This window comes from Seriola dumerili, unplaced genomic scaffold (genome assembly GCF_002260705.1).
Source record: "Seriola dumerili isolate Sdu_G_001 unplaced genomic scaffold, Sdu_1.0 BDQW01000226.1, whole genome shotgun sequence".
Classification (NCBI taxonomy): Eukaryota; Metazoa; Chordata; class Actinopteri; order Carangiformes; family Carangidae; genus Seriola; species Seriola dumerili.
Window position 1 is genome coordinate 2,544,482 of NW_019174481.1, and position 25,256 is coordinate 2,569,737.

Below are 25,256 nucleotides of genomic sequence, written 5' to 3' on the forward strand. Positions count from 1 at the left end.
ATGCTGCCCCCTACAGATAAGGCTTTGCTGTTTATCCTAATACAACACCAAGAATGTTTTTTCTTCTTTGGCGACAATTTAAAGTTGAATATCAAGTCAAAGTGGGAAACAGCGCCATCTACCGCTCTTCCACATTAATCATCTCTACCTCCTGTGATAGACGCTCTTCATCTTTAGTTAAAACTACAGAAACATAATGCATTCACTTAAAAAAAAAATCCGTTTTTTATGAAATAACGACATCATTATCTCGTTTTATTTATTAATCTTTATTAGAGAAGTTAAAAAAAAATCCAGTTTTTCTGAATTAACGAGATAATTGTGTCGTTAATCCAGAAAAACAGGATTTAAAAAAGAAATTTAAGAAAGTTTCTCAGACTTTTTTAGACAATTATGTCGTCAATTCATAAAAAACAGAGCAGGAGTTTTTTTTTAAATCAAAAAATAAATCCTGTTTTGTTGTTGTTTTACGTGAATGCATGACGCCTGCGTAGATGGACTACGGATTGTTTTAACATAATGGTTCTTCATTTTGAGTTTTGATGAAAAAAGAAGAGGCTAAATAAAAGTTTGGCTTGTATATGCATGTGCGCTCTGTGAGTGCTTTCAAGTTTAATGATGCTTATAGCAACATGTTTCCCTCCGATAGGTGTCAGCAAATCTCCGGCGTATGAGGTCTATGTGGATTCATTCATTCAGGATGGTGGGGGGAGTCCGTTCCCAGTGGAGCCTATATTTAAGGTATGCCGCAACAACTTTCCACTTTTCGCTGTGAGAGACTTACTGTGTCTTAATTTTATGTGTTGTAATAAACAGAGAGAAGAGGCAAAAGGAGATTTCTATCCAGCGAAGGAGTGTCCGCAGACTGCCATCCACGTCGTCAACTGAGACCCGGTCCTACAGGTAAGTTACTGTGTGATGGAGAGTTTGAGAGGTGGCTGTTTCAGACACAGAGGGGAGAAGTTAGTCTCTCAATCCCTTTACAAAACACAGGTTAAATACTAAATAAACACATCAGTTATCCTGTCTGCAGAGACATCTGTGAGAGGTAATCTTGTTAGTCTGTACCATCTGTCAAACCCTCTTCAGGGGCAGATTGATTAAATGCTACGTTCAGCAGTAGACAGCAACCAACAGCAATCAGACTCATTAGATATGTGGGCTTATAGAAAAACTGCTGCTGGAATTCATTCATTCATTCATTCTTGCATTCATCCATTCATCCATTCATTCCCTGCCCTACTTTGATTTGCCTTCTGACGGACCCACATCCTGATCGTGTTGTGATGTTAAATATTTGCTCAGGTAAACTCCCAATAAAACAACCACACAAAGGATTCCTGGTGATAGCAGCCACTCAGCTGTGTTTTCACTGCACACATCCACGTCACCAGCTGTGGGCCGCTCAGGGTGCATGGCTTGTTGGGTTGTAATTCAATTTTAACACACTAACCGGATTTCAGTTTCATTTGAGATCTGAAACATCTTTACATTTAAGACCTGTTTACCTCACTACTGCAGAGTTACCTTGTCCTGCATACCGAGTTCTCAGTCCCAAGGGTGGAGGCCCCACCCTCAGCAGGTCCACAGACACTGCTCTCTTTGACCCGAGTCTGTCACCGATCTGTTTCGTATGTTACCTGATGCTTCATCTGCTTTGGGAGGCAAAGCAGCTTTATTTGTATTGCACATTTCATACACCAGAGCGATTCAATGTGCTTGAGGTAAAAAATTACTTAGTGACTAAAAACTAGAGGATAATTAAAATGAATTCAATTTAAAAGCTAAGATAAGAAGATGAGTTTTTAGGCATTACTGGGTAGAATAGACAGTGTAAAGGTTTTTAGCTTTGACAGAGCTTCGGTCAGAGTTGGGGCTTGTATAATATCAACTGGGAGGTTCCACACAAGCATGTCAGAGATGTAATTTGGCCACAGAGGTGATTTGATGAGCAGCAAGATTTTGAAGTCAGTTCTCTGAGTGACCAGTAGCCAGTGTAAGGATTTTAAAACTGGTGTGATGTGGTGATATTTCATTTTTCAGGACCCCAGCAGCAGCTTTCTGAATAAGACAGAGTTGCTAAGACATTTTTTTTTTTTTGAAAGCCCTATGAATAGATGAATGCAGTAATCCAATATACCGGAAATACAGACACGGTTAAGCTTTTATTGCAACATTTTTTAGATGGTATTGAGTAGATGAAGTGACCAGTTTGATGTGACTATTGGCATTTAAATCTAACACCTTTAAGTCCTTGGTTCATTAATTCCAGCTGAAAGTGCTTTTCCTCACCTATCCTGTTTCCTGAGGAGAGCAGGTTGTGTCAGATATTCACTGCGAGGCCGATCACTCTTCCAGTCCGTCAGGTTTGTGGAGGAGGTTCGTGCATCTCTGTCAGAGCCTGTTGGAGCTGATTTGCTGAGAACAATATGGGAGTCTCTCGCCTCTCTGAGTCACTGTCCCTCCTTCTGTAGGAGGAGGAGGGAGGAAGAGTATCCTTTACATTAACTAAGGCAGGTGAGTAGGACGCCACGGGGAAGAAAGCTCTGTGTAGGCTAACATCGGAGTAATCATGTGTGACATGTTTAATGGTGTTGAGATTATAAAGTGCTTGGTAACTTGAAGGGAGCGGTGGTGTTATTTTGGTGGCATCATGTTGGCACAGTGTGAAATAGTCTGTGGTGGTGGCAGAAGTAGAGAGAAGTAAAAGTCAAAAAAAGTAAGATTATAGTATTAACAACAAAATACTTAAAGTTTAAGAGTGAACTATGTTACTCATTATGCAGACCTGCCCTGTTAGTGTTATATTATATTATTGATTCTGTTATTATTATTGATGTATGGAAATGTCAGCAGTATTTTAATATTCTTGTTGGCTGAGGTGGAGCTAATTTTCACTGCTTTATATACTATTGAAAAGTTTATAGCGATGCATCCTCTCTTATAAATTTACCATATGTTCTGTATGTAAAATCTTAATCTGAAAAGTAACTAGAAATACTGCACAGTGTCTCTCACTTTAAATCTCTGTAACGTAATAAACAGCACACTGTGCCTAATTTACTTTGACGACATGGGACGACAATCTGGATCATTTTAGAGTGAGACACACGTCTCATTTACTGATGCTGAGAACATTAGCTCTGAGGTTAAATATTCATTATTCTTACAGCTGTCTCACGTAAATTACAGCAGATGATTTTATGAACAAGTGCACCGCTGGCAACTGAAAATGAAAGTCGATATTGTTCTTGATATGTGTGAAGAGAGAGAGAGGGAGGAGAGTTTGTTGGTGTGTAGAATCTCACACACACACACACACACACACACACACACACACACACACACACACACACACACACACACACACACACACACACACACACACACACACACACACACAGGGGTGGGATTGTGCAGCCATGCCCCTCTGCTGAGCAGAGCTGCTACATAAGGAAGTCCTTGTTTTGAACACACCACACCTCTTGTTCTGTCAACTCTCTGTGGTTTGTTTTACATCCGCTTTTTACAAAGTGCATTGCTCACCATAGTAGAAACTATACAACCCTTTTATGACGTGGCTCAGTGGACTTTGTCTCCAGTAGAAGGGAGAGCAGATTTACTCATTCTCTCCCATTATTTTCACTAAATAACTTCTCTGTGTGCTCGAAATAAACGAATAATGATTTAAAGTAACAGTGGGAATGAAATGCAAACTAAGTTATGGGCAGTCAGAGCCTGTGCAGAGGTGTCTAACAGCGGCAGTGGTGTTGGCAGGGGCTAGTTAATGATCATACGATGCAAACCGTCCACCTGAGCCGTCCCACCCTGCAGTTTCATCTAATCAAAACCAGAGAAGTTCCCTCAGTTCCTCCCACTGCTCGAAGAGCAGACTCTGTCACTCTACAAGTGAAACTGCTGCAGAAACCCAGTATGGTCTGCCTCTTTAAAGCTTCTGCCCTCTGTGCACAATTACTTTTGAGAATGGGATGCATGTTGATGAGGTGACGAAGAAAAGTGGAAGTGGCTGTTCAGAGTTAAAATGCTTCAGTCAGGAAATGTAAGGCAAAACAGTGAAGAGAGTACGACTTCAAGTCGCTGGAGTTATGAGACTGGTAATGATTATCTCATCACCCTCAACTGAACCATTCATGCAGGGTAGGTTATGAATAACAGCTAGACAATGAGCTCTCTTGTTGGTGTTTTGCTGAGGGCTAATAGATCGGATACAAAATGACATCAAACTTGTTTATTACTGTTGTACTCCATCTTTGATATTTTGTTACACAACATAAGTCTGCATGTGTGTGCCAGTGGTAGACAAATTCAGATCCTTTATGTAAGTAAAAGTACCATAACAACTACCTACAAATGCTCCCTAACAAGTTAAAGTTCTGCCCTTCATTATGAGTAAAAGTATATTATTGTTATCATTTAACAATGTATGTTTTTTATGTAAAATCTTAATCTGAAAAGCAACTAGTAACTAGAGCTGTAAATCCAGAGTAGCACTCAGTTAGAGCACATACCTCTGCCAAGACCAAACAAGCCCTCACCTGTCTGTGAGGTCCAGGTCATTATTTGGATCTGCATCAAATTGTACAGTTGTAAAAGTCATAGATCTCAACACTGTTATCATGTCTGATTTTTTTATTTTCAGGGTTCAAACATTATTTCCAGAGAAATTGACAAAAATGTCAAAAAAATGCTCTATCCCACAATTTTAAGGAAATGAATGATAAAAAAAATGATAAAACTTGTAGAGTGCATTCCTCTGCCTGCCAAGGCAAAACATTTTCTTCCACCAGATCCAGATAATTGTCTGATTTTTTTTTTTTTTTTTACCTCAAGATCCATAGTTACTACAACATTCAGAAGTGTTGAAAAATGCTCTCACAATGTTAAGGAAATTATTCATTAAAAAAATTCCTGGATCTACCTCTTTAACCGGATCCGCACCTAAAATAAAATGGGTTCTTCCCTGGCCCATGCCCCATCCCTCCACCAAGTTTAGTGCAAATCACTTCCCTTCTTTCAGTGTAGACAAACTGCTGGTCACTTGCAGTTTCAGCTTCACCAATGATTTACCAGTCCATCCTTCCTGCATCAGCAGGTTGTTTCTGTTTTTGGAGGACAGATTTCTGAAGTATAGAAAATGTGACAGCTGAGTTTGAGTTGTACTATAAAATACATGGTTTTCCCTCTGTCAGCTTTTTCCCCCCCTTCACTTTTATTGTTAGTCTGTATTCCTGCTGCTCCAGGACTGCAGGCCGGTCACAGGAATGCCCCGCACTGCCTCAGGCTGGACCTATTAACTTTCTCTTTAACTACCTTTAACTACTGAACAGCACTCCCGATCACTCCGCAGTCACTCTCTCTTCCTCAGGCTCTTCAGACTGTCTAATGCCTGTTTTGCCTTCACTCTGTCTGTCTCTTTCTCTTTCTGTCTCTCCTAAAGGCTCCATCGTCGTCTGCTGAATTGGACACAGAGTCCTCCACAGTGGTCATGTATTCGTCACACACACACTTGAGGCTGAAGTATTTGTCTCTGGGGGTGCTGGTGTTGCAGACCACCTCGCTGGTGCTCACCATGCGATACTCCCGCACCCTAAAGGAAGATGGTCCCCGCTACCTGGCCTCCTCCGCTGTGGTGTCGGCTGAGGTGCTCAAGATCCTTGTCTGCACCTTCCTCGTCTTCAGGGAGAACAGTGAGTAGAAAGTTGCGAGTAGCGTGTGTGAGAAGTTCACATGTTTGTTTGTTTTTTACTCAGTTTCCGGGTGGCACTACTGGTCCAAGGTCTCGTATAAATGTACCTCCACCTTTCTGTATCTCCTGTTTGTCTCCTCACTCCATGGGTGGTCCCCGGGTTACATTACTGACAACACACTCTCTGTCTCTGCCAGATTTCAGTGTGCAGGCAATGAAGCAGCTGCTGAAGGAGGAGGTTGTCAGCAAGCCCATGGAGACTCTGAAGTTGGCCATTCCTGCAGGGATCTACACACTGCAGAACAATCTGCTCTATGTTGCCTTATCCAACCTGGACGCAGCCACCTACCAGGTTACACATTAATGCACTGGTTCAAGTTCACTGCATGTGTGTGTGTGTATTTGAACTGATATCAGTAGAGTTTCCAGTTGTCTTGCAGTCATGAATTTAAAGCACTTAGTAGGCTGAAATATATATATATTTTAAATCCCTATCTGATGTGTAATTGCCCTCAAATTACATTTAGAGATACTAGTATCAACTACTGACCCCATGTGGACTATAAAGTGTTTGGTTTTGTTCATCACAAAGAAAAGTGGCTGTGGTCAGTTTTAATTATTGTTACAAAGGATTTTAATTCTGATGATAAGTTTTTACATCAGACCAAAAAAAAAAAAGGAAAAATCCTGAGAAATAGTGTTTTTAAATTGTGTGTACTGTGTCTAACTGACTGATATGGTGCCATGCCGATATTCTAATACTGTAGCTCAGAGTTCATGAGCTGTGAAGAACTGACATTTTGGATAATACAGTTAATTGCTTTCTTGCTGAGAGATGAGATAGGCGATACACTCTTAATTTCTTGTGGTCAGGAAGCTGCAGCTAGCAGTTAGCTTAGCTTAGCATAAAGTGTAAGAGCAGGGGGAAACAGCAAGAAACCACTGTAAACTGGTTTCAGCCCTGAAGTGCATTTCTCCACCAATCAACAAGCAATTTTGTAGAAATGATCTTTATAATAACCTCATGAATTTATAATGTAGAGCTTTTTATGCTTTTCATAGATAAGAGTGGCGGCGTTTCTTATGCAACAATGCAGTTAAAAGGATCGTGTGTGTCATGATCTGTGGGGAGGAGCTTTTCTCCTGCCTGTGTGTGTGTGTGTGTGTGTGTGTGTGTGTGTGTGTGTGTGTTTGCAATTTGTAGTTTTCACACTGTGGCTTTTGCATCAATTAAACAAATTTTGGTAGGTGGATGTTTTCCCCTTTGGACAAAGCCAGTCTATCAGTTCCTCCCTGTGTATTGTCTTTATGCTAGCTAGCTATGTCTACCCATACTTAGCACACAGACACGAGAGTGATATCAGTGGTATCATAACTATTCCTTTAGATGTTGGAGCCCAGTTACTTTTTTAGTTCCTAGCATAACACTGATATGTAGCAAAAACATTTATTATTTTTGAAAAGAGAACATGACATGATGTTAGTTTCTACTTTTTGTCACATAGCAATTTGCTTTCTCACAACTTAAACTGCACAAACACCAAGAGTAGTGTGTTCTTGACTTCCCTTTTTATGAAATACAAACTCGTTAGATTAGTTATATTTGAAGGCAGTACGTACCTTTGAACCCTATAGCTCTGTGGATTTTTGCATATATTGATTGAATATCCCATTGGGTTCCACTACAGTACAGGCAAGAAATGTGGAAATGATAAGATAATATTTTGAGATATTTTAGATTTTTTCTTGTTTAAAAATGGGGTGTTCAAATCCAGTACAGTAGTGAATATTCATTTATCTTTGTGTTTGGATAGAAAACGACAGTATCATGTTTCAGTTTCTATATACAGCCTATGGTTTCAGCCTTTTAGAGAAACCCTCCATTAGAAGTCATTTGACTTTCAAACAACTTGCTTGTAATGGATTGTGGCTACAGGAGCGGCCGACTTCAGCCCTCTATGGTCACCATTCTAGGCTTACTTGGGATGTGTGTTTGATATTCTCTTGTCATATTTGACGACCTTACTTTTTGTGTTTGTGCTGTTCTCCACCAAGGTCACATACCAGTTGAAGATCCTCACCACAGCGCTGTTCTCCGTCTCCATGCTGGGGAGGAGGTTGGGCCTCTACCAGTGGCTCTCCCTGCTCCTCCTCATGGCTGGAGTCACTCTAGTGCAGGTACCAGCAGACACTGAAATGGTGTTAACAAATACACATGTGTAGCTGTTGTTTGTTTCTGTATGATGAATATGACTTTATTCAATCCCCAGATGGACTTGCTGTCCCTGCGCATTATATTTGACCCAATGTTTTAACTTCCACAGTGGCCCACAGAGTCTGGTGACTCTGAGCAGACGGTCCTGTCGACAGGCTCCCAGTTTGTGGGGCTGATGGCCGTGCTGATGGCCTGTGTGTCCAGCGGCTTTGCAGGAGTCTACTTTGAAAAAATCCTCAAGGAGACTAAACAGAGTGTGTGGGTCCGTAACATACAGCTGGGTGAGTGGCTATGACCTCTGTGTAAGAGAGATAATATCGAATAAGGGTTTTGTCTAACTGAGCTTTACAGGTGTTTTGGCTATTTTCACAACCCCAACCCTCCCCCTGTCACACCAACAGAAATTCATGGTCATTTGCAAACTTCACTGCTTCCTTGACATATATAAAGATATGAAGGTGTTGAAGGTGAAGACAAACAGAGAGAGTGAATACTGTTTTTATTACAGTAATGTCCCAATCAACCTTAAAAACTAAAAAAATAGTTTTGCAACATGGCTCTTCTTATCACTAGCTGAAAGCCTTTATGATATGTTCCTCTGTATGGCCAACTCCCATGTTGAGATGAGGAAGTTTTTCTCGTTTGCTGTTTTATTAAAAAAAATTCTCTGCAATACTTTGTTTTATCCCCTTCCAAAGAGAAACATCATTAAAAAAAAACCAGTGGAGATTTTAGTATTCATAACACTGAATTTGCATCCATTATTAATTCCTTAATAAACATGTTAGGAGAGGATAAGACAGCTACAGTGACTGTTCATTGCTGAGGGTTTAGCTGCTTAGACAGCTGCCAGTACGTGCTCTCCGCTCAGTGTGCAGGGGAGGTTTTCAGTGAACACTGCTTGTGTACACTGAAGGGAAAAATGAAACCTGCCACAGAATACATTTACACTGAAGCAGCCAACGTTTTTCACATGCTCACTAGATGCTGCCCGCAATCAGTCATCAACACACCACCTCATCACTCCACACTGAGGCAGAAACTGAATTAATGTGTATGCATTGAGAACAAATTGATCCATCAATTGTTGGGAGCATAAAAAAAGAACAAGCACAGACTGAAGTGTATTAAATTCCTTAAAGTATATTTTCCAGGGGTCAGATATGAACTGGACAGGGAATATAACATTCATACAACTTGATAAATGAATGGGATCCAATTCTGCCTGCCACAGCCATGTCAGTAACGCCAGTAACGATTACTGAAATAGTTGCATCACAAGCCAGACAGGTTTCCTGGCCAAGAGAGGTTAGACATAATTGAGAGATACAGATTAGGATTTTTAAGACTAATTCAAGAGGTCTGCTTTTAGTCCGGACATCAATCCTCAAATTCTAACCTTGCGAGGCAGCTGGTTTCTCACGAACCATCTGGCACCTCAGGTTAGTCAAATTCTCTACAGACAGGTTAGCCAGCGTTAGGTGTGTCACCGAAACTGGATTTCCTGTTGCATTGAAGTTCAAAGGAATAATATTTGTTCAGTGTTGCTAGACTTCAAGAGAAGAGACGTGTTGAAGACGCGTTGGCGTGGCTGTTATTAAGTTGTTCACTGTTCAAGCCTTTGGTGGTGAAGAATTGCTCATTCATCCCTATAATAATAATAATGATAATAATAATCTGTATTTATAGAGCACTTTTCAAAGTCTAAGTTCTTGACAAAGGCAGCAACGAAATAAAATCAATAGGTTTCAAAGAAAAGAAAAACAGATAAAACAATCAGGTGTTTAAAAACCGATACAGAGGAATTTTAAGAGAAATAAAACATAAAACCAGGAAAAGCTGTCCGATAAAATTTTGTTGTAAGGTGATTGCAAAACATGTAAATCACAAGCAAATACAATTGCCTTAGTTGTTTGTAATGTAATAACAACAGAGTAATTCTTGGAACGTCCTCTCTGATAAGTTAAATGATACATTTGATAAGATAGATAATGAACAGTGACATTAAAAACAGAGAGCAGAGCATCAGGCCGAGTATTCAACTCCCCCCCTGACTCCACTGGGAAGAGTTGAAAAGCCTAATGGCTCCAGGGACAAAGGGTCTCCTGAGTCTGTCCGTTGAGCAGCTCTGTGACAGCAGCCTACCACTGAACACACTGCTCTGCTTCATTATGGTGATGTGCGGTGGGTCACTGTCATTGTCCATAATAGACAGCAGTTTGCAGAGGCTGCTTCTCTCTGCCGCAGTCACCAGAGAGAATCCGTCCTCATGCTGACCACAGCTCGCCTGACCAGCTTATGCAGCTGCATCACGTCTCTCTTTTTTAATGCTGCCCTCACCCACCCAGCCTCCTGTCCACCCCAGATACACCCCACACTGGCAGTGTCATCCAGGAACGTCTGCGTGTAGCCGGTCTCTGAGATGTACTTAAAGCCCAACATGTAAAGGGAGAGGAAGACCGTCCCTCGTGGTGCTCCAGTCCAGTGCTGCTAACCACAGTCTCTGATGTGCAGTCCCTCAGCCTGATATAGTCTGCCAGTCCACTTGCATCCTGGCCAGGTTTTCACTCAGTGAGAGGGGCTGTATGGTGTTAAAGGCACTGGAGAAATAATCAAAAACGTGATTCTCACAGCGCCACTTCCCTTGTACAGCTGAGAGCAGGCCTGGTGGAGTACGTAGAGGCATCTTCGATCATCCTCTATCATCTTTCCCCGGTGGGCGAACAGGTCAAACCCGGGGCCTGAGGTGACAGATATGCAGTGTTAATGCAACCATCCTGAAGTCATTTAGCACGCTGAGCCACACTTCCTTAGGCATGGGGCTGAGGCGTGATTTCTTCCACAGTGTGAGGACCCTCACTGAGGTGCTGAAGGGGTTCCCCCCCCGAGCTCAGCGGCACAGGCCTGCAATAGTTTTGGCCACGCCGTGTTTCCTGGTCTCCTCAGCAGTGATGATATATGAAAGGAGGGGGGAGAGGGGGCTGTGTTTTCTGTGCTGGCAGCCTGGGGGGCAGGGTGCATGAGCAGCTAACAGCAGAGGTGTGGGGGCTGATGGCTAGACAGACATTAGCTGTTAAAAGCTGGAACAGGGCAGTGGAACCAGTTATAGAAAAGGTTGAAGTAGTTTGCTCTCTCCACATTACCATCTATTTGTCAGTACGTACCATCCAACACCTCCCTCATGTTATTCTCCTGCAACTGTTGCGGTCGGGCAGCCTTTCGTACTGTGTTTCACAGTTTCATTGTGGGGCAGTTTTTTCCTTGATCAACATGTCAGCCGCTCCTCCAGGGGGATTCCTCCCTGGTTAAAGTGCTAGACAGGCCACTTGTGTTTGAGCTCAGTATTCCCTGTTTTATTTTTTGTTTTTTTTCTTGTTTTTGACTGGTTCCAGCTGCCAATCACAGGCCCGTCTGATCCATTGTTCGAGTTGCTTTGTGAAACTACCAGTTGCAGCTGTGATTTAATGTGAGCAGAACGTCTCTGTGCCTTTCTATTCCAATGTTAACTCATGTGATACGTGTGATAGTCAGCTCTGGAAGTGAACTCGTGTTTTGGTGCAAAGTAACGTCAGCTCGACTGAAGAACTAGTTCAGTGGTTCTGGGATCTGGACAATAGATTTTTTTGTTAGCTTCATACTTCGCTTTCAGCACCACATGTAGATGCTTCAATCAGTGAGCGGTATGTCTTTTGACAGGTAAGAGTGGTGCAGCAGGTGGTGTGTTATTTTTGTTTCAGCTGCTGTAGTGTAGTTGTTTCTTTTATTCTTGCACACCTGCAGGATTGTAACACAGCTTTTGCATCGTCCTCCTGTAAGACTCCTTAGCCTTTCGCAAGCAGAGTCTGAGGTCCCTCTGTGCCTGATTCTTGTCTTTGAAGGCCTTCTTCTTCTTCTTCTTCTTCTTCTTCTTCTTCTTCTTCTTCTTCTTCTCCTTCTTCTTCTTGAGGAGGACCTTAACATCGCTGGTTATTCAGGGCATGTTGTTCGCAAAGCAGTGCACAGTTTTCACAAGAACAACAATCTCCATACAAAAATTCATGCAGTGTGTGATCCCCTCAATGAACACAAGAACTTACATTAGAAAAAAAATGTTATATACTGGTTTAAAACAGAAAAGACACAACAACTAAAGTTTGGTTTGGCAACATTCTCAGTCAGAAGAAGTTTGTCTAAATGAGGTCGACTTATTTTATGACTGCCAGAGGCACAGTCAGAGGGCGAGGGGTTAAAAGATAACACATTAACTCTGTGTGTGTGTGTGTGTGTGTGTGTGTGTGTGTGTGTGTGTGTGTGTGTGAGAGAGAGAGAGAGAGAGAGAGACCTCTAGTGCCAGCAGTTAGATGCAGTGAAACAACTTCTAAGGACATCTGTCTGGTTGAAACTCTAAACTACAGTTCAGCTAGTGACCTCATGTCATCATGTCTTTGTTTCTCAGCTCTTGCCTTTTGTCAGTCTTAATGATTTCCTGTCGACCTTTGCAATGTTTTAAATTTTGAACAAGAACGGTAGAAACTGCTACTTGTCCAACAGAAACCTCATCTCTGTCTCTTCTCGTCTCTCCCAGGTTTGTTCGGCTTTGTGTTTGGCTTCTCAGGAATGCTAGTGTATGACGGCCAGAGGGTGAGAGAGTCGGGAATGTTTCAGGGCTACAACACTATTACCTGCACCGTTGTTGTCTTACAGGTTTGGTCAAAATACATTTGTGTATATGTGAAGCTGATGTTAAAATGCATATGTTTTTTTGTGTAGGTTTGTCTTCATGTCGAGCTTTTGCCTGAATGCAAGACTGCTTAAAACTCTGTTCTCTGTCTGCAGGCTCTGGGCGGGCTGGTGGTCGCAGTGGTCATTAAATATGCAGACAACATCCTCAAAGGATTCGCCACTTCTCTGTCCATCATCATGTCCACTCTCATTTCATATTTCCTGTTGAAGGACTTTAATCCAACTCGGTAAACACACACATGCTCATGTACACTCCCCCAAGGCTTGGTTCTAATTTCTCTTTGCTTTTTTAGCCATGTCTGTCAGTCAGTTATATGATCAATCCACGACTGTGGTCCAAACTGAAATGTCTAAACAACTATTGAATTATTAGTATGGAATTATGTGCAGACATTTCCTGACTTTTCCTCTAGTGCCACCATCAGGTTTCCATCCATGGTTTTTAATCAAATATCTCAACTATGAATTGCGATTAAGTTCAGCTCAGACATTTTGTTTAGTTCAGTTTGATAATCATCCTGTAACTTCTCTAGCACCATCATCAGATCAAAATTTGGATTGTCCAATACTTTGGTTTATGATCAAATACCTGCAAAACTAACAACATTCCCATCAGCCTCAGCTGTACTTTATGTTTAGAGGTAATTAGGAAATGTTAGTATGCTAACACGCTAAGCTAAAATGGTGAACATGGTAAACATTTTACCAGCTGAGCATCTGAGATAGCATTGTCATTGTTTACCATGCTGATATTGAACTAAGCGCCCTGTGGCTAAGTACAACCTCACACAGCTGCTGGATGTAGACTGTTGCTTGCATGATATGAACTGAGAGCGCAGTTGTTTGTTTATTGAATCCACTTGTAACGCCTCTGTATTTTCTCTGTTTTTTTTTGTCCTGTTCCCGTTGTTGTCTTTCTCTCAGGGTGTTTTTCGTAGGGGCAGTGCTGGTTATTGCTGCCACATTTCTGTACGGCTACGAGAGCAAACCTGCCAGTGGCAGCACCAACCAGACAAACACCTCAGTGAACTCTGCTACCTGAAGAGACGCCGCCCAGGACAGCATAGAGCGGGACTCTGTGAACTGTGACGGCCAGTTTGGCACGTGGAAATTGAAAATGTGGGAAATGTGGAGATAATCAAACCGTTTACTGCCAATTGACTCGCGACTGTTAAAACTGGATGCGCCCCATCTCTCCTGTAGGAGAGAATACTGCTTTGCGCAAAAGATGGGGGTCAGTAACGTGAAATACATTTTTCTCTCATGAAACACTTACAGGTGAACTGTGGCGCTTGACATGTCAACACACATTGTTGCAGTAAAACAAACATACTCTGTGACAGAACTGTCTAATAAAAATGTACCTGCAGTTTAAAGGGACCAGGAGGAGATTCTGATGAAACCACGGCCACATGAATGCTGGGAAATGTTATTTTATAGTTATCTATTTCAGTCAAGTAAATTGTATGTGTCATATGATATGGGAGAAGGGATGTATTTACAAACCAAAAAGGGTGTTAATGACGCTGATAGCGCCTGCCTCAAAGAGGAGAAAAATCCTTGACAGAGCTTCCATCTAGTGGCGGAATGAAGAGCAAACTTGCTGCAAAGAGGAGGGGTTACCTCTGTTCAAAGATGCTGAATGTCCTTTTTTATATGAGATGAGATAAAATGGGATGTGACTGCTTTGACCTTGCTGCTCTCAGTCTCAGTATTTATATCAAAAGATCTCATTTTAATGTTATTTAAATGCAAAATAATCTAAGAACAAATGAATAAATTAAGGCATCTTTTATGCTGAAACAACCAGCTCTGCCTTGATGTTGTTTGTCACTTCAAAGTGAAATGAATGGATGAATCGGAGCTGTAAGTGTGTATGTGTGCACCCTCATACGCATACACACACACATGCTAATGCATACACACAGAGGTAGGCACACCCATGAATATTTTGAACTGTTTTTCCAGTTCCAGTTGCAGTGCACTCAGAAAAACCAAACCAGTCTCTATAGCAACAGATGGCTGAATGAGCTGCGGTGCAGCAACAACTGTAGACACTGAATTAATATAACCTAGTTTAACCTCTGAGTATTTTACAGGGTAGTAACAGACATTTTTATTCAACGATGACCCTGACAAAAACAGAATTGAGGCAGATGAACAAATTATTTTGCCATTTTTTTCTTGCTGTTTTTTTTTTTTATGTCACAATCTTTGCATAGTTGTAGATTTCAGAGCAAATGAGAATATTTAGTATGGACATAGTGTGTGTTGAGGTGGACGTGATGGGGAGGAAAAGAGCAGGCAGATGGGAAGGTGAGGCGTGAACCTGGAGAGAAGCACAGATGGAGGATGAGTCATGTGACTCGTGTGTGGAGTGGCAGCCACAGACTTGGACTGATGACACAGTATGGCCTTCATCTGTGATTGTCTGCAGAAACCTGCTGCAAAATAACTGATGTCAGTGATATGAGGGGATATGAGATGTGGTGTGAGCTCATTGAACCAGGGTTTTTAAAAAAAATGGCACATATCCCAAATCAATCCTTGCCAAAATTCAGTCTGGTTTAATTCCACATCAAGGAAACTGTTAAGAGTACATTTAGATTTCCCTGACTGTAGGTAGATTTATGTAACTCTGTAGTGCAACATGGCCTGATTAGTGCCACATCAAATCTACCCTTGGTCTGAGTACAGTTCGGCCCCATTTCAGCGATGATATACGACGTGGCCCTCGCTGCTATCACCCTCTTGTTTTAAATTTGTTGTATGGCACGATTCCAAGTCATTTACACTGCACTCATTGAAAGCATCGCTGACATTATTTATTTAATGTGGTAACAGGTCCAGCTCATCTCTGATGGTTTGTCACCCAGTCTGAATACAATATCAGCTGCACTACAGAGACTTGAAAATGTCTGTGCATAAGTTTGGTGTATTAGCAAAACTCCAGTGAAAACTACAGCAGATGTCTTTTTCTTCCAGACTTTTATGCCAAGTGGGTGCTCTTAATACAATCTGATGGATGTATGAGTTTCATCTTAACCTAAAAAGATTCATATATAATAATATAATACTTTTGTCTCTTAAATTTTCTGAATACATCCTTTAACTCTGGTACTGAGTGTGCTGAAAGGCCTTTATTGGCACTGACGAGGTTTAACCAGCCGTAGGTTGTTTTTTTTTTTAGTTGTTTTTTTTTTGGCTGACTTTTCAATCAAAATGTCTTCAGGTATCAAGTTATACAAAACAAATGCTATTCTTAAACTTCTCAAGGACAGTTTTTTTTGTCTCTCTCACTCTCTCATGCAATAAGATCTACATAAGGATGCAGGATGCAGTTCTCGTTGTGGACTAATACCTCTGTGGTACGTCTAAAAACAGTGTTCCTTCCTCACTAAAAGGCAGGCAGATCTCTTTCAATACAGTCCAAAACTTGTCAGGGGCCAAACAAGCATTGATGCAACTCCAGGCCTTTGACACTAGTTCATTGTAGACTTTTTTTTTCTGACACCATTCTGTGATGTAATATCCTCTCTGGCTTGTTTAATGGTCCACTTTAATCTCTTAGGGATAATGAGCCGCTGGCGTCTTGAGAGCAGAGAAACCATCAGTTGTCTCTTCTTTGATAGGCTTCATGACTTCACCACCTTCACTGGCCCTTTTTCTGCAAGAGGGAACAATTCAACTTGGCTGTCTGCGTAACCACTTGACCCTCTTATTTTGGCGGTATGACCACTAGTGGAGCCCCTCTCCGTGGCCTCCACATTAGCACTTGGGCGTCGTTGGCGTTTGGCCTCCCCAGCGCGTTGGGAGGTATGGGCTCCTGGTAGTTGAGGATGTGCGGTTGCTCCTGGTAGGGACGACCCATCAACGAGGCCCGAGAGCCCAGAGGCATGTCTGGATCCACGGCGATGTCCACCCGCATCCGCCACCGCACCGTCTGCAACACGATACGCTCCTGGAAGAGGAGAGCAGCATTAGATTAATATCATCAATACTGTATAAGGCTGAAGTTGATTATTCATTTTGTCCTCTACTGCTAATAGATGTGTAGTTAATGTGCATCCTAATGAATGATATAATCATTTCATTTGAACACAGAGGAACGTTTGACTAAGATACAGAATTTTAATGCCAGTTTTTTGTCCCCTGAACACTCATTTCTGCATTGAGCAGCCAACACAACAAAGACTGGTGTGATCTTTTCTTGTTCTTTTACTTATTAACCAACAATGAGGAAAGCACGTCTTCTCTAAAATAGCCTGGATAGAACATTACACTTCACAAAGACAACACATAAACACTGGGGGCATTTTGATACACATTTTATGCTGGACTGACTTTTGAAGTCCTTGCAATCAAGAGCCATCGCAGGGGTCATATTCAGCAGAGTTGAAGGCAGTGATGAGGTACTTTGTAACTTTACACCAGAAAGTAAAAGAGCAGGAGGAGCTGATTACATCGCAGTCAGTCTGTGTGTGATGCAGGTGCAGCGTCTACAGATTAAGAGTTAGTGTTCTCCATTCAAACTGGGTAAAACATATTGATGACTCTGTGACACTTTGATTTCTGAAGATAATTAAGATACAGTATGAGTTTGATGCATGTGGGAACAAACTTGTTTCTCATGTGCGTTTTTTTATTTTTCATCCCACCTTGGTGACGGAGTTCATGGCCACCAGCCAGGTGATGAAGCTCTGGTCCCTGGTGATGTGGGTCAGCATGGGCGTGTTGCTGTTGCTGATGGGGACTGCCCAGGTCACACTGGGGTAGAAGTTGTCGTTCATGCTGACGGTCAGGCGGGACGGTTTGGACGTGGGGCCAGTAAGAGTGACCGTCTCAGTGGTGTTGCCGTACCAGGGGTAGCTGACGCCATCTGAGTCGCTGATGGCCTTGACCCGACCCTCTCGCAGCTCTGGTAACTCCCAGCTGGACCTGCGGCAGTGGACGGAGGAGGACAGAGTGAGAGAGGATGAGAGGCTTTTTTTGGCAGTGGCAGGTGCAGAGTTGGGGTCTAGATGTTCTGAGTTTGTGTGTGTGTAAGTGAGCAGAACAGAAAGGAGGTGTGCACATCCAAACACATACCCACCTAGACACACACACTGAACAAAAAGTTAAAGTCTGATGGTGTCTTCTACAGACTTACATGCCAATATCACCATAGGTGTTGTAGAACTCCATCTGGGTACAAGCTTGGATCCAGCCCACCACCCAGGTTTCATTACGGGGCACTGGTGGCATCACAACTCCTGCTGAGGCCCTGAAGTAAGGTGTCTTGTAACGGAGCACAATCGGTGAGTTCTCCTCAATGATGGTGGGACACTGGTCAATAGAGGCTGACACCTCATACACCACAATGTTCTCCCGTCTGATGCGGGGCTTGCATGCGATGCTCTGAATACAGCCCATAGTGCAGGCGACAAGCAAAATGAGCAAAACCAGAGAAGAAGGGAGCAGATGATACCTGGCCAGTATGCACATCAGTCCCCTCCGGGTTCCACCCTTGCCTGAAGAGCAGATCTAATCTTTTAATTGCCCATCATCACTGATTGGTTGGGAAGGGGGAAAAGAGGAGAGAGAGAAAATGATGGGGGGGGCGGGGGGTATCACAGTCACCATTGATCAAGCTTAAAAGCATCCAACATCATATTTTCAGGATGATATGGAGGTGAGAGCGCAGTGGGGACTGAGGGGGAAGTATCACAGATCTCCGCAGCCTCCTCCCCCCGGTCTGCCTGCTGACTGCCGCACTGCCCTTGGCGCTCGTCCCCAGAAACTGCAATCCGGCCACCCCTGGGCTGCTGCTGCTTCTCCGCCGTGCGTCCGGAGGCTCCTCTGCTCCTTGTCGAGTCCACACGTCCGGCTGCACGTCGGTGCCCCTTGATCCTGCTGCTCTGCTCCCGGCTCTGCGCTGTCATGTCAAGTGGCGACAGGGCAGCCAGGTGCGTCAGAGGAGGGGGGCTGGATGCCTTTTGTTTGCTTGGCTTTCCCGTATTATTAGCCCTACATTCGCGCGGCGCCCTCAAAAGATAAAATCGGGCTCTTCATATCTTTGACCTACATGAAAAGAGGCTTCATCAAATGAGCGAGAATGTGGCTTATAAAAGCGAGACAGCGGGGTTATAAAAGGCGATTTTAATGTTTTCCTCGCTCTGGGCTTCCATTCTTGGGGATGCATGAATGGTGCATCATGAATGGAGGCAGCGAGGCAGCATAAACGTGCAGAAAACAGTGACTGTACCCAGCCGTCTCTCGGTTGGTCGTCTCATCGTTGTGTCTCCTCCGAGCTGGTGAGCATCACGGACCGGAGAGCATCCTCTTCGAGCCGCGGGTCGCCTTGTTCGGTTTGGAGGTGCTGATGCTGGAGAGGCAGGGGAGGGGCGTCACCCGACCGCTGCATTGAAAAAAATAACAAGTGCGAGTGGGCGTGGCTACGAGCAGCAGCATCACGCCTCTGTGGAAGCTCCATTGGTCGCTGAAGTCAACACCGGAAGTGGTGTCGTTTGACTCCGCGACTTCCTACCCACCGACACTGACACGCATTCACCGGCCAGCTCGTCTTATTATTTCTGCTCCCCCTCCCCAACCCCGCCGCTTCACGCCTGCAGCTGGTCGTGCTGGTTTATGATCGGCCGTTTGTTCGGTAGCTTGTCTCAGAAGGTGCCGAGCTTGTTGTACCGGGCGTCGCTGATGATGAAGCCGCAGGTTGTGTTCGTGCTGGGCGGGCCTGGCGCCGGCAAAGGAACCCAGTGCTCAAAAATCGTGGAGGTAGGAGAGATGGCAAAGGACGATAAAAAACTGCCGACTTTTATAAGTAGGATTTAGCATATCGGAATGGAAATGCTATTTGGTGAATTTTAGGGTGGTTGTGGCTGTTAATTACGCTTTTTTGTGAGGTAAAGTGTCAAATGCATTTACTTCCGGTTGTCCTCTAAAATGAACCAGTATATTAGCAAGCTAGCTAGTTAGCCACACAATATTTATTTGTCCAGTTTATGTGCTGATGTACAAGCCGGTCTGGCATACATGAGCTACAAAAGTCCCATTTATATATTTTAAATTGTTCAGAAAACCAACGCGTTGATTTTTGTTAATGTTTGATAAGTTTTTCTTTGTAACTAGACTAAATGGAAATCTATTTATTAGCTTCACACAGTACAAACAGAGACAGGAGCAGATAGCCTATTGACATTTGGCCCGTGTTGTAACCTTATCATTGACTTATCTATGCAGCTGAGATTATGTAATGGTCAGATGTAAGTCTGGCATGCACTTGGCAACTGCACCATTGTCTGTTGGCAAACAGAAACATATGCTGACGTAGACATGTATTGGCTGAGGATCCTTTACCTCACCCAACCCAGATGTACGGATAAAGACCCAACATATGTGATCAAATGTTATTTACTTCAACTTAGCACTTTAATTTTTTAGTCTGTGTTGTAATTTCTGCAGTTATGCACTCTCAACACCAAGTATTCTGTGATGTGCTGTGATTGCTGTGTTTTTTTTTAATTTTTTTTATTGATAATCAGAAATAAATCAACATCAGCCTATAAAATGGATATGTCTACAGTGCATTCCTGATTTTAAGACTGAAATGGTAAAAATGTTATGTCTTACTGTTTTCAGCTTTCTCTAACATAATTAGTTTACTGCTTCACACACTATTCTAAAGAAGCAGCATGGGTTTGACAAAAAGTTATTTTTAACAAGCCTCCCAAAAAGTTTTGAAAGCCAGAACACTAAAGAATTCTGCTTTGATGTTTGTCTGAAAGTTAAAGTCATGAAAGCTAATGAAGCTGTGGCTCTACTGGGGGCAAATCATTCTTTGCTGTGTATGTATGTGCCTGTGTTTGAATGAGAGAGAGCATACAAGACAAACTTTATAACTACTACTGTCCACGGATGTTCCTGGGTGTTGGCTGCCACCCTTCAAGTACGGTGGTCAGTCCTGAATGGCTGCTATACATAGAGGCTCTTTTTATTCTGTACACACGGACTGACTTTTTCCTGGCTTGTGAGTGAGGAGGAATTAGCCTGTCTGGAAAAGCGGTACTCCTTGCTGTTCAGGTTTAAGGTTAATATGAATATACAAATGTACATTCTTAAAAAAAAAAAACTCTGACTTTCACCTAACTGGAAATTCACTCAGTGACTAATCTCAAAATGCTTTGTTTTATGAGTTTTTTAATCACCTTAGATCAAGTTGTCATATTTAAAACTTGCCTGTGTTTTTGTGTCTCAGAACTACAACTACACCCATTTGTCAGCTGGGGACTTGCTGAGAGCAGAGCGGGCTAGAGAAGGGTCAGAGTTCGGACAGCTCATTGCCAACTACATCAAGGAGGGCAAAATTGTCCCTGTGGAGATTACCATCAATTTACTCAAGAAGGTGTGTACCAAATACAGGCTGCAAATCAGGTTTGTGTTGCCTAACAAGAAGTCAATCCTGAGCAGACAGTTTACCGTATGCAACTCAATGACTTCAAAAAAAAAAAAAAAAAGACAACATAATATTAAACTTTTACTGTGATGACAGATTTTTTGCAAAAAAAAAAAAGTTTTGAATTTTGATTTTACTCATGCCAATATCTGGGCTCACGTCTCATGTTTAGTGCTGAAAAGAGTCTATTAGTCAATTTCAGGATGTTAAATGGTGACATCTGTTCATTTTTGAAGTATTTTATTAAGTAAATACACAAAACAATTGCTTCTCTTAGCCTTGTGAATGTGTGGGTTTAGTGTTTCTTGCTGTTGTTAGATTAAAATGTTTTGGTTTTCATAATGTTGGCCGCACATAATAGATAATTTGAAAACATAACTTTGGTAACTTATAATTGGCAATTATGCCATTTATATTTGACAAAGACTAAACGATGACTTAAAGTTGTTAATAATATTGAAGCAAATAATTAGTAGCAGCTCTGCTTTTGTTTTTTGAAAAAATGTTATGCTTTATTAATTGCAATCCAATCCATGTCTGACATGGATCATAGCTAATGTTCGAACACCGGTAATGTGTTTTGAAACTGTGAAAAAAGATCCCAGCTGCACTGTGAGATTGTACACTTTTCTTAAAATTTAAGTTTTCTTAGTTTGTCAGCACTATGATACAGGGTTTTGTGTGTGTATATTTATATATATATATATATAGTACATATAAATCCCCCCTAATAAATAAATATATATATATATATATACACAGAATTTGTGTGTCATTGCACTTTTGAATTGTCTGTCTAGAATCAGGTTCTGATTTGTCATTTGAGTAGTTAGCTCTTTCAATGAATTCAGATCAGGATCAAAAAAATAGTTTATCCCTGTTCCTCAAGGCCATGGAAGAGACCATGGTGAAAGATGAGAAAAAGTTCCGTTTCCTCATCGATGGTTTCCCCCGCAACGAGGACAACCTTCAGGGGTGGAACACTGCAATGGAGGGCAAAGCAGATGTCAAATTTGTGCTTTTCTTCGACTGCAGCAATGAGGTAGGTCATGGAAACTAGAAAGCTGAAACCCCTCCAGCTGTTTTTAGTCACATACAGCTGAGCTGATATTCTAGGATCTACTTTACACTGAAGACATGACATGATCTCCTTTGTTTACACAGGTGTGCATCAACAGATGTCTAGAAAGAGGGAAGAGCAGTGGGCGCACAGATGACAACAGAGAAAGCCTGGAGAAAAGGTAGAGTCCTGAAATACAAGCAAAATACATTACTTTAGACCTTATCACAGATTTGAGAATGTACTTTGCTTTTTTATCAGCGTACTCCCTGCAAAAATGTTCTGCTGCTTTTGACAATTGATTTCATGTACTGATTTCCTTCTGTCGCTAACAAAGTACAACAAGCATGTCTGATCAGTATAGATTTCTCTGACCCATTTAACTGACTTGGATACCTGCATGTGTGTTTTTGACCTAATTTGTGTCTCCTTTGAGTCCCCTGTGTCATCTGACCCCAATAACCAGGCATATTTTTCTGTGATGCAGAATCCAAACCTACCTGCAGTCTACACGACCAATCATTGAACTATATGAGAAACATGGGAAGGTTCGCACCGTAGACGCCTCTCGTTCAGTGGATGAGGTGAGTAAATGATATCAAGTGTAGGAAAATGTGGATGTAGATATGGATGCCCTTCTTTAAACTTTTGCATGCGCAAAATGTAGAAAGTATGATTTAAAGAGCAACATAAGTAGAGTGATATGAGGGATTTCCCACCAATTGATACCAGCTCCTTTTGGCTATTGGACTCAAATGCAGCTCGGGGCAGCAGCATATTGGCTTCAGCACTGAGCCGTTACATGAAGAATTTAAATAAAGACTGACCACATAATAAAAAGTTTGTCAGACTGCAGAATTTACCAGGCTTTGTTCAGCCCCACGTTAGTAGTCAAACTACCAACAAAGTCTGTAAAGGTTTTGGAGAATAAATTAGAGGAGGAAACAGAGGACTGGCTCTACATTCAGGCTCATGGCCATTAATTACTGTGGGACATGGGAAAATACTCCGGTCAGTAAATTGTAATGACATTGATGAGTCAAATGTTACCATAACTAATAAGATTAATCCCCAAAATGAAATGTTTGAACCATTTTTATAGGGATTTACCAATTATCAGCCTGGCCGATTATCAGTGGTAAAATATTTCTATTATCAGTAACATTTTTTTTTTTTAATTGATAAAATGAATTTCTTTAAAAATGCACTACTTTGGCTCTGATGCAGCCACCTGTCTCTGGTCTGTGGTCAGCCCTCTGTGGTCTGGAGCAATGTCCCGCCCACAGCACCATGTGATTGGTTATACGTCATGAGTAATAGCCTATCATGCTGAAGGCTGCTGTGTACACAGACTGACACAGACAGCTGCGGTTAACGAGCTGCTCCGGTTTAGGAGCGGAGCTGTGTGTCGATGGCAAGACAGCAGACATTACTGAAGTTGCAATTAACATCACAATCCTCTACACTGAAGTTACAAGAGCGCTAACTGCTAAGCTAAAGTAACTAACTGAACTGAACAGCATGTAAACAACAGCTGAATTAGTGAAAGTCGCTAAAAGGAGCAGAAAGCTGTGAGTGCTGGCCCAGAACTAGTGTAAGTTTAAATGTACAGCAGGTAGTTAGTCACTGTGATAAGGAAAAGGAAGCATTACCTGTGATACAATAGAGCAGCAATAAATGCCACTAGTATGAGAAACTCAAGTGAATGGAGATGAGACAGTTTGCTGACTGCAGCTCGTCAGCAGGTGAACGGTCACTGACTACTGTTACTGAAAAGACTTTTTACTGCAGTAGAAGTAAAACCACAGTGTTATTGAATCAGTTCCCAGGTGAGTGTCCTTACACAACAGTAGTTTTGCGTTGGCATATCTGTTCCAAATATCGGTTATCAGTCTCCTTGATTACCAATAATTGGTATTGGTATCGGCCCTGTGATCGTAGTTATAAATATGTGCAGCGCTTCAGGCTATTTTGGACTAGTTCAAGTTTTGAAATTTCTCAGCTGGAGCTGAACTGAAGCTCCATGTTTGTGTCCTCATAAGTCAAAGTTACCTGTTTTTCTCTTCCAGGTGTTTGCTGACGTGAAAACCATCCTAGGCGTAGAGTGATGAATTTTCCCAGCAGCCATCAACATTCATTTACATTTTTAGTTTCCTTTTTATCAACTGCAAGTACACTATATAATAAGTTTATGTCCATACATATGACTTTTACTTTGATTACATATTTTTTGTTTTCCATGCCTTTTATAATTGAAGCACTGTTTGTGAGTTTGTGTACAATATGTATTGGTGTGAATGAGGCGTAGACATGCCTAGCAGCTATTTGTGATCAACTAGTTCATGTTCAGGAGAGCTCACAGCTCATCTGCACTGCACTCTTTCATCATAGTTTGAGGCCTTTGCATAGGAACAACATGTATAATTAGTTTAGAGAGATGTTTTTGTTAATCAAAGGCACTTATAGTCCTAAAAGTCACTACAAAAACTTGAATACAGTTTCTCATTCCAGTGAATGGGAAAGTGGTCTCAGGCTTTTGGACCCCACTGTATGTTACTGATGTCTTCAGAGTATCATGTCATTGGAAGCAGCCATAATGCTTCAGACCAAATAGTTGTTTGACTTGATGTTGACAGACCAGGATCGATTTAGAACTTTACAGAGCAGCCAGTAGCCTGTCTGTCATCCAAATAAAATGCATGTGTCATGTTTCTCATAACACGGGCATGACCTGAATACTCAGAACTGCTTTTGTGCCATGTGGAGTTATCAGGCACTCTGATAAATGGCCCATTCTTTGACTGAATATTTAACTCTGTACTGGAACACGTGGATGTGCTTCATCATAGCCATGACACCTGGGACTAGTCATACTTTAGAGAAAACATGAAGATAAAAATGAACATGTGTTGAATCTGAACTGTATGTTCTTGAAGGACTGGAGATAAAGCTGAAAGGTGAAAACATTGACTTCTTTTCCCCCTTTGTTTTGCCCATTTAATATAGGATCTTTGTTCAGTACAACGTGAGGGTTGCCTATTTTGACAGTATGTGCTTTCTTTCTCGTAGTTATTGCCTCTGTATGCTTTACTATAGAAGTATA

At 42.0% G+C, this 25,256-nt stretch overlaps 3 protein-coding genes across 5 annotated transcripts; 2 read left to right on the forward strand and 1 right to left on the reverse strand.

The window, feature by feature from the left end:
* The first annotated feature begins 819 nt into the window (after nt 1-819).
* Nucleotides 820-14,020, forward strand: LOC111228858 (UDP-N-acetylglucosamine transporter-like). Of its 3 annotated transcripts, none has more exons than XM_022754957.1 (8): nt 820-903; nt 5,459-5,708; nt 5,905-6,059; nt 7,763-7,885; nt 8,032-8,203; nt 12,487-12,605; nt 12,738-12,871; nt 13,569-14,020. In XM_022754957.1, exons 2-8 carry the CDS (start codon nt 5,507-5,509, stop codon nt 13,684-13,686), a joined length of 1,023 nt encoding a protein of 340 aa, XP_022610678.1. In that variant the 5' UTR covers nt 820-903; nt 5,459-5,506; the 3' UTR covers nt 13,687-14,020. The 3 variants fall into 3 exon arrangements, with proteins under 3 accessions (XP_022610678.1, XP_022610677.1, XP_022610676.1); XM_022754956.1 differs by lacking the exon at nt 820-903 and adding an exon at nt 4,084-4,158; XM_022754955.1 differs by lacking the exon at nt 820-903 and adding an exon at nt 4,095-4,115.
* Nucleotides 14,021-15,076: 1,056 nt separating this feature from the next.
* Nucleotides 15,077-18,128, reverse strand: LOC111229037 (protein FAM78B-like). Its single transcript, XM_022755193.1, has 3 exons — nt 17,794-18,128; nt 17,303-17,582; nt 15,077-16,605 (listed from the first exon to the last, which is right to left on the reverse strand). The coding sequence occupies exons 1-3, from the start codon at nt 18,126-18,128 to the stop codon at nt 16,363-16,365; spliced, it is 858 nt and encodes a 285-aa protein (XP_022610914.1). The 3' UTR covers nt 15,077-16,362.
* Nucleotides 18,129-19,154: 1,026 nt separating this feature from the next.
* Nucleotides 19,155-25,123, forward strand: cmpk1 (cytidine/uridine monophosphate kinase 1). The gene is made up of 6 exons (XM_022755194.1): nt 19,155-19,415; nt 20,896-21,042; nt 21,983-22,135; nt 22,258-22,334; nt 22,641-22,737; nt 24,223-25,123. The coding sequence occupies exons 1-6, from the start codon at nt 19,272-19,274 to the stop codon at nt 24,259-24,261; spliced, it is 657 nt and encodes a 218-aa protein (XP_022610915.1). The 5' UTR covers nt 19,155-19,271; the 3' UTR covers nt 24,262-25,123.
* Nucleotides 25,124-25,256: the final 133 nt, after the last annotated feature.

Coding starts and splice junctions, on each gene's coding strand:
- cmpk1 (XM_022755194.1), top strand. CDS start 19,272: ATGATCGGCCGTTTGTTCGGTAGCTTGTCTCAGAAGGTGCCGAGCTTG. Junction 22,136..22,257: donor TCTTCGACTGCAGCAATGAG/GTAGGTCATGGA, acceptor TTGTTTACACAG/GTGTGCATCAACAGATGTCT. Junction 22,335..22,640: donor AGAGAAAGCCTGGAGAAAAG/GTAGAGTCCTGA, acceptor TCTGTGATGCAG/AATCCAAACCTACCTGCAGT.
- LOC111228858 (XM_022754955.1), top strand. Junction 8,204..12,486: donor GGTCCGTAACATACAGCTGG/GTGAGTGGCTAT, acceptor CGTCTCTCCCAG/GTTTGTTCGGCTTTGTGTTT. Junction 12,606..12,737: donor GCACCGTTGTTGTCTTACAG/GTTTGGTCAAAA, acceptor CTCTGTCTGCAG/GCTCTGGGCGGGCTGGTGGT.
- LOC111229037 (XM_022755193.1), bottom strand. CDS start 18,128: ATGTGCATACTGGCCAGGTATCATCTGCTCCCTTCTTCTCTGGTTTTG. Junction 17,583..17,793: donor ACCTATGGTGATATTGGCAT/GTAAGTCTGTAG, acceptor CCACTGCCGCAG/GTCCAGCTGGGAGTTACCAG. Junction 16,606..17,302: donor CCATGAACTCCGTCACCAAG/GTGGGATGAAAA, acceptor CTCCTCTTCCAG/GAGCGTATCGTGTTGCAGAC.